The following is an 8,812-nucleotide window of genomic DNA, read 5'->3' as shown; positions in this document are numbered from 1 at the left end:
CGGCGGCGGGGACAGCATGCACTGCACGTGCGCACCGCAGGCTCGGTTGTAGGCGCCTCTCTTCTGCGGAGAATCTGCTGGGGTTGAGGAGATTTTAAATAGGGGATTGGAGGATTTATCTTAAAAGAACAAGGTAAATGCATCTGTCTGATCTTGTGACATCTATCATTTTGGAGCACACTGTGTGTTGCCAGGGGGAGGTATCTCTACTTTCACTAACTTTAGAGAGATAGCACGAGTTAGGTGTTTTTATTGAGAAGATCAAGACCAAAGAAGATGTGACTAAATGTTCAGAGACTCAATTTATGTTATTCAAAACGTAAGAATATAACTAGGTGAAATTAGCCTTAAGAACCAGTTAGAAAATGAGTTAAGAAAACACACTTGTATATATGAGACAATTCATAATTTACTGCATTTATTTCTTAATTTATCATACTTTACCCATTGATGTTTAATAGACAAGGTTTGGTAATTTACTATCTCAAAGTATTTCTTTTTAAAAAGGAACTTGTAATAATATATTAGCCCAGACTCAGACCAAAAAGTGCCTTTACTGCCCTATCAGATGGTCTGTGTTGGGACACACATTACATGGGAACTTCAAGATGCTCAAGTTTAGTTAATGATGGACTGTTTCACAGCAAAAGATCAAATGGTTTGTTTCCTTATACTTCCAACTAAATTATTCTGTTCTGAAAGAAACTAATCAAGTAGAATCAACTACTTATGCCTTGCTCTCATTTATGAAATTCTTATGTTTTCCTATCATGGAATAGAGTAAAGCTATGAAGTCATAGGTGTTTAATTTTAATATACATTAAAGTTTTATAGCACATGATGGGATTCTTCTTGTGTATTTTTGCATTTCCCAGAAATGACTCAGTGGTATTATTTTTAGTGTGCCCATAAATATCTAAGGAACATTCAATGAACCTTTAAGAGAAAAAGTATTTCCCACTGCCCCAATAGCTTTTTATCAAAAAATAATGAAATGAAAAATTGACGGTCCAATGTGAGTTTGATACAAAATTGGAATACAAAACATGTTGTCATTCACGTGAAAAATAATAATTGATGTGAAATGCCACTACATGACAATTTGCATTAACCCTATTCATAAATAAGACTATTGCTCTCCGCACCCTGCTGGGGGCGGCGGCCCGCCCCTAGCCAGCCGAGGATCTTCCGCGCCGGCAGGGGCAGCAGCGGGAGCAGCGTGGGGCGGAGCGGCGCGAGCGGCCAGGAGCGGCCCGGCCCGGCCCGGCGAGGCGGCAGCGGCAGCGGCGACGGCAACGGCAACGGCAACGCCAGAGCCCGTGGGCGCTGTTCGCGAGGCCGCCGCGGCCCGGCCGCAGCGCGGGGAGGCCTGGGGGCTGGAAGCCGCCGCTGCCGCCATGCCGCTGCTCTTCCTTGAGGGCTTCCCCTGGCCCAGCCTCCGCACCTACACGGGCCTCAGCGGCCTGGCCCTGCTCGGCACCATCGTCAGCGCCTACCGCGCTCTCAGCCAGCCCGAGGCCAGGCCCGGGCCTGGGCCCGCCGAGGCGGAGCCAGTAACGGCCGCGGTGCAGCCAGACCCGGCCGCGCTCGTCCGGCCGAGCACCGGGGGACCCCGGGCCCGCGACGTGGCCCAGTACCTGCTCTCGGACAGCCTATTCGTGTGGGTTCTAGTAAATACTGCTTGCTGTGTTTTGATGTTGGTGGCTAAGCTAATCCAGTGTATTGTGTTTGGCCCTCTTCGAGTGAGCGAAAGACAGCACCTCAAAGACAAGTATTGGAATTTCATTTTCTACAAGTTCATTTTCATTTTTGGTGTGCTGAATGTCCAGACAGTGGAAGAAGTGGTCATGTGGTGCCTCTGGTTTGCTGGACTGGTATTTCTGCATCTGATGGTTCAGCTCTGCAAGGACCGGTTTGAATATCTTTCCTTTTCTCCCAGCACACCAATGAGTAGCCATGGTCGAGTTCTGTCTCTACTGATCGCTATGCTGCTTTCCTGCTGTGGATTAGCAGTTGTCTGTTGTGTCACAGGCTACACCCATGGGATGCACACATTGGCTTTCATGGCTGCAGAGTCTCTTCTTGTGACAGTGAGGACTGCTCATGTGATTTTACGATATGTAATTCACCTCTGGGACCTCAATCACGAAGGAACGTGGGAAGGAAAGGGAACATATGTCTATTACACAGATTTTGTTATGGAGCTCACTCTGTTGTCCCTGGACCTCATGCATCATATTCACATGTTGTTATTTGGCAACATCTGGTTATCCATGGCCAGCTTGGTCATCTTTATGCAGCTGCGTTACCTGTTTCATGAGGTACAACGTCGAATCTGCCGGCACAAGAACTATTTGCGAGTGGTTGGAAACATGGAAGCCAGGTTTGCGGTTGCAACTCCAGAGGAGCTGGCTGTCAATAACGATGACTGTGCCATCTGCCGGGACTCCATGCAGGCTGCGAGGAAACTGCCCTGTGGACATCTTTTCCACAACTCCTGTCTTCGTTCCTGGCTAGAACAAGACACCTCCTGTCCAACATGCAGAATGTCTCTTAATATTGCCGACAATAATCGTGTCAGGGAAGAGCATCAAGGAGAGAACTTGGATGAGAATTTGGTTCCTGTAGCAGCCGCTGAAGGCAGACCTCGCTTAAACCAACACAATCACTTCTTCCACTTCGATGGGTCCCGGATTGCAAGTTGGCTGCCAAGTTTTTCAGTCGAAGTGATGCACACCACCAACATTCTAGGCATTACTCAAGCAAGCAACTCCCAGCTTAATGCAATGGCTCATCAGATTCAAGAGATGTTTCCCCAGGTTCCATACCACCTAGTACTGCAGGACCTCCAGCTGACACGCTCAGTTGAAATAACAACAGACAACATTTTAGAAGGACGGATTCAAGTACCTTTTCCCACACAGCGGTCAGAGAGCGTTAGGCCTGCATTGACGAACCTGCAGCCTGCAAAAAGGAGACCCCAAACACAGTAACATAAGCAAAATGAGAAGACAGAAAAACACACAGCAGGAGAAGGAGCAAGATAAAAACCCACCAGACCTAACAAATGAAGAGGTAATAGGCAGTCTACCTGAAAAAGAATTCAGAATAATGATGGTAAAGATGATCCAAGATTCTATTTCCCAGACCCAAAATCTTGGAAATAGAATAGACAAAATGCAAGAAACAGTTAACAAGGACCTACAAGAACTAAAGATGAATCAAGCATTGATTAAAAACACAATAAATGAAATAAAAAATACTCTATATGGGATCAATAGCAGAATAACTGAGGCAGAAGAACGGATAAGTGAGGTGGAAGATAAAATAGTGGAAATAACTGCTGCAGAGCAAAATAAAGAATGAAAAGAACAGAGGACAGTCTCAGAGACCTCTGGGACAACATTAAACGCACCAACATTCGAATAATAGGGGTTCCAGAAGAAGAAGAGAAAAAGAAAGGGACTGAGAAAATATTTGAAGAGATTATAGTTGAAAACTTCCATAATATGGGAAAGGAAATAGTTAAGTCCAGGAGGCACACAGAGTCCCATACAGAATAAATCCAAGGAGAAATACGCCAAGACACATATTAATCAAACTGTCAAAAATTAAACACAAAGAAATCATATTAAAAGCAGCAAGGCAAAAACAACAAATAACACACAAGGGAATCCCCATCAGGATAACAGCTGATCTCTCAGCAGAAACTCTACAAGCCACAAGGGAGTGGCAGGACATAATTAAAGTGATGAAGGAGAAAAACCTGCAACCAAGATTACTCTACCCAGCAAGGATCTCATTCAGATTTGATGGAGAAATTAAAACGTTTACAGACAAGCAAAAGCTGAGAGAGTTCAGCACCACCAAACCAGCTTTACAACAAATGCTAAAGGAACTTCTCTAGGCAAGAAACACAACAGAAGTAAAAGACCTACAATAATGAACCCAAAACAATTAAGAAAATGGGAATAGGAACATACATATCGATAATTACCTTAAATGTAAATGGACTAAATGCTCCCACCAAAAGACAGAGATTGGCTGAATGGATACAAAAACAAGACACATATATATGCTGTCTACAAGAAACCCACTTCAGACCTGGAGACACATACAGACTGAAAGTAAGGGGATGGAAAAAGATATTCCATGCAAATGGAAACCAAAAGAAAGCTGGAGTAGCAATTCTCATATCAGACAAAATAGACTTTAAAATAAAGACTACTAGAAGAGACAAAGAAGGACACTACATAATGATCAAGGGATCGATCCAAGAAGAAGATATAACAATTGTAAATATTTATGCACCAAACATAGGAGCACCTCAATACATAAGGCAAATACTAACAGCCATAAAAGGGGAAATCGACAGTAACACAATCATAGTAGGGGACTTTAACACCCCACTTTCACCAATGGACAGATCATCCAAAATGAAAATAAATAAGGAAACACAAGCTTTAAATGATACATTAAACAAGATGGACTTAATTGATATTTATAGGACATTCCATCCAAAAACAACAGAATACACATTTTTCTCAAGTGCTCATGGAACATTCTCCAGGATAGATCACATCTTGGGTCACAAAACAAGCCTTGGTAAATTTAAGAAAATTGAAATTGTATCAAGTATCTTTTCCGACCACAATGCTATGAGACTAGATATCAATTACAGGAAAAGATCTGTAAAAAATACAAACACATGGAGGCTAAACAATACACTACTTAATAACAAAGTGATCACTGAAGAAATCAAAGAGGAAATTTAAAAATACCTAGAAAAAAATGACAATGGAGACACGACGACCCAAAACCTATGGGATGCAGCAAAAGCAGTTCTAAGAGGGAAGTTTATAGCAATACAATCCCACCTTAAGAAACAGGAAACATCTCGAATAAACAACCTAACCTTGCACCTAAAGCAATTAGAGAAAGAAGAACAAAAACATCCCAAAGTTAGCAGAAGGAAAGAAATCATAAAAATCAGATCAGAAATAAATGAAAAAGAAATGAAGGAAACGATAGCAAAGATCAATAAAACTAAAAGCTGGTTCTTTGAGAAGATAAACAAAATTGATAAACCATTAGCCAGACTCATCAAGAAAAAAAGGGAGAAGACTCAAATCAATAGAATTAGAAATGAAAAAGGAGAAGTAACAACTGACACTGCAGAAATACAAAAGATCATGAAAGATTACTACAAGCAACTCTATGCCAATAAAATGGACAACCTGGAAGAAATGGACAAATTCTTAGAAATGCACAACCTGCCAAGACTGAATCAGGAAGAAATAGAAAATATGAACAGACCAATCACAAGCAGTGAAATTGAAACTGTGATAAAAAATCTTCCAACAAACAAAAGCCCAGGACCAGATGGCTTCACAGGTGAATTCTATCAAGCATTTAGAGAAGAGCTAACACCTATCCTTCTCAAACTCTTCCAAAATATAGCAGAGGGAGGAACACTCCCAAACTCATTCTACGAGGCCACCATCACCTTGATACCAAAACCAGACAAGGATGTCACAAAGAAAGAAAACTACAGGCCAATATCACTGATGAACATAGATGAAAAAATCCTCAACAAAATACTAGCAAACAGAATCCAACAGCACATTAAAAGGATCATACACCATGGTCAAGTGGGGTTTATGCCAGGAATGCAAGGATTCTTCAATATACGCAAATCAATCAACGTGATACACCATATTAACAAATTAAAGGAGAAAAACCATATGATCATCTCAATAGATGCAGAGAAAGCTTTCGACAAAATTCAACACCCATTTATGATAAAAACCCTTCAGAAAGTAGGCATAGAGGGAACTTTCCTCAACACAATAAAGGCCATATATGACAAACCCACAGCCAGCATCGTCCTCAATGGTGAAAAACTGAAACCATTTCCACTAAGATCAGGAACAAGACAAGGTTGCCCACTCTCACCACTCTTATTCAACATAGTTTTGGAAGTTTTAGCCACAGCAATCAGAGAAGAAATGGAAATAAAAGGAATCCAAATCGGAAAAGAAGAAGTAAAGCTGTCACTGTTTGCAGATGACATGATACTATACATAGAGAATCCTAAAGATGCTACCAGAAAACTAATAGAGCTAATCAATGAATTTGGTAAAGTTGCAGGATACAAAATTAATGCACAGAAATCTCTGGCATTCCTATATACTAATGATGAAAAATCTGAAAGTGAAATCAAGAAAACACTCCCATTTACCATTGCAACAAAAAGAATAAAATATCTAGGAATAAACCTACCTAAGGAGACAAAAGACCTGTATGCAGAAAATTATGACACTGATGAAAGAACTTAAAGATGATACAAATAGATGGAGAGATGTACCATGTTCTTGGATGGGAAGAATCAACATTGTGAAAATGACTCTACTACCCAAAGCAATCTACAGATTCAATGCAATCCCTATCAAACTACCACTGGCATTTTTCACAGAACTAGAGCAAAAAATTTCACAATTTGTATGGAAACACAAAAGACCCCGAATAGCCAAAGCAATCTTGAGAACGAAAAATGGAGCTGGAGGAATCAGGCTCCCTGACTTCAGACTATACTACAAAGCTACAGTAATCAAGACAGTATGGTACTGGCACAAAAACAGAAAGATAGATCAATGGAACAGGATAGAAAGCCCAGAGATAAACCCACGGACATATGGTCACCGTATCTTTGATAAAGGAGGCAGGAATGTACAGTGCAGAAAGGACAGTCTCTTCAATAAGTGGTGCTGGGAAAACTGGATAGGGACATGTAAAAGTATGAGATTAGATCACTCCCTAACCCCATACACAAAAATAAGCTCAAAATGGATTAAAGACCTAAATGTAAGGCCAGACACTATCAAACTCTTAGAGGAAAACATAGGCAGAACACTCTATGACATAAATCACAGCAAGATCCTTTTGGACCCACCTCCTAGAGAAATGGAAATAAAGACAAAAATAAACACATGGGACCTAATGAAACTTAAAAGCTTTTGCACAGCAAAGGAAACCATAAACAAGACCAAAAGACAACCCTCAGAATGGGAGAAAATATTTGCAAATGTAGCAACTGACAAAGGATTAATCTCCAAAATTTATAAGCAGCTCATGCAGCTCAATAACAAAAAAACAACCCAATCCAAAAATGGGCAGAAGACCTAAATAGACATTTCTCCACAGAAGATATGCAGACTGCCAAGAAACACATGAAAGGATGCTCAACATCTTTGCTCATTAGAGAAATGCAAATCAAAACTACAATGAGATATCATCTCACACCAGTCAGAATGGCCATCATCAAAAAATCTAGAAACAATAAATGCTGGAGAGGGTGTGGAAAAAAAGGAACACTCTTGCACTGCTGGTGGGAATGTGAATTGGTACAGCCACTATGGAGAACAGTATGGAGGTTCCTTAAAAAACTAAAAATAGAACTACCATATGACCCAGCAATCCCACTACTGGGCATATACCCTGAGAAAACCATAATTCAAAAAGAGACATGTACCAAAATTTTCATAGCAGCCCTATTTACAGTAGCCCGGAGATGGAAACAACCTAAGTGTCCATCATCGGATGAATGGGTAAAGAAGATGTGGCACATATATACAATGGAATATTACTCAGCCATAAAAAGAAATGAAATTGAGCTATTTGTAATGAGGTGGATGGACCTAGAGTCTCTCATACAGCGTGAAGTAAGTCAGAAAGAGAAAGACAAATACTGTATGCTAACACATATATATGGAATTTAAGAAAAAAAATGTCATGAAGAACATAGGGGTAAGACAGGAATAAAGACACAGACCTACTAGAGAATGGACTTGAGGATATGGGGAGGGGGAAGGGTAAGCTGTGACAAAGTGAAAGAGCGGCATGGACATATATACACTACCAAAAGTAAGGTAGATAGCTAGTGGGAAGCAGCCGCATAGCACAGGGAGATCAGCTCGATGCTTTGTGACCGCTTGGAGGGGTGGGATAGGGAGGGTGGGAGGGAGACGCAAAAGGGAGGGGATATGGGAACATATGTATATGTATAACTGATTAAATTTGTTATAAAGCAAAAAAAATAAAATAAATAAAAAATAAAAAGGAAAAAAAAAAAAAAGACTATTGCTCTGAAAGCCCTGAAATGACATTTATGTTTTGTTAAAGGTGAATAAATATATTCTGAATCAACTCTCAGAACATGAAGAATTATCTTTGATTTTAGTTGTGCCATGAAACTTTGTTTAATGATAGAAATGTTCTGCAATTCTGGATTGTCTGACATGGTAGTTACTAGCCACAGGTAGCTGTTAAGCACTTGAAATGTGATTAGGATGACTGAGGAATTGCCTTTTACATTTGAATTAATCAAAGTTAAAATTTAAATAGTTATATGTGGCTAGTGGCTATTGTGTTAGAACAGTCTTAGATTGATAATGGGAGTTATTTCCACAGTAGACAATTATCCACAACAGGGACTAGTAATTGTGATGGGAGGGAAGCAGGATTTTTTATTTGACACAAGATCAATGATCTATTCTTCCTCTGAACTTAAGCAGCAAAGAGAAAGCTGGCACATATTTTACAAAGATTTCCCACAATTTTTTCTAAGTATAACTTGTTCATATGATAAAATGAGAAATTTTCTTTTCTAAGAAAGGTATTGAGAATTGACTTGCATTAACATAGCCTAGGAATCTTAACTAAGAACTGAACCCCACCCCTCCTACCATTTTAACTTGTCTTGACTTTGTCCCTAGATATTCTTGCTCATGAATTTAGGGCTAGAAACCAGTAG

The 8,812-nt window shown here is 40.2% G+C and overlaps 1 protein-coding gene across 1 annotated transcript; it reads left to right on the top strand.

The window, feature by feature from the left end:
* Positions 1 to 1,202: 1,202 nt before the first annotated feature.
* LOC308616303 (E3 ubiquitin-protein ligase AMFR) lies at positions 1,203 to 2,993 on the top strand (the record flags this gene model as incomplete). Its single annotated transcript, XM_081232587.1, has 1 exon — positions 1,203 to 2,993. The coding sequence occupies exon 1, from the start codon at positions 1,398 to 1,400 to the stop codon at positions 2,991 to 2,993; it is 1,596 nt and encodes a 531-aa protein (XP_081088713.1). The 5' UTR covers positions 1,203 to 1,397.
* Between the last annotated feature and the right edge of the window lie 5,819 nt (positions 2,994 to 8,812).

The sequence above is a fragment of the Mesoplodon bidens genome, assembly GCF_964165515.1.
Source record: "Mesoplodon bidens genome assembly, chromosome: 4".
In the NCBI taxonomy this organism is placed as follows: Eukaryota; Metazoa; Chordata; class Mammalia; order Artiodactyla; family Ziphiidae; genus Mesoplodon; species Mesoplodon bidens.
This window is presented reverse-complemented; position numbering and strand designations above follow the sequence as displayed.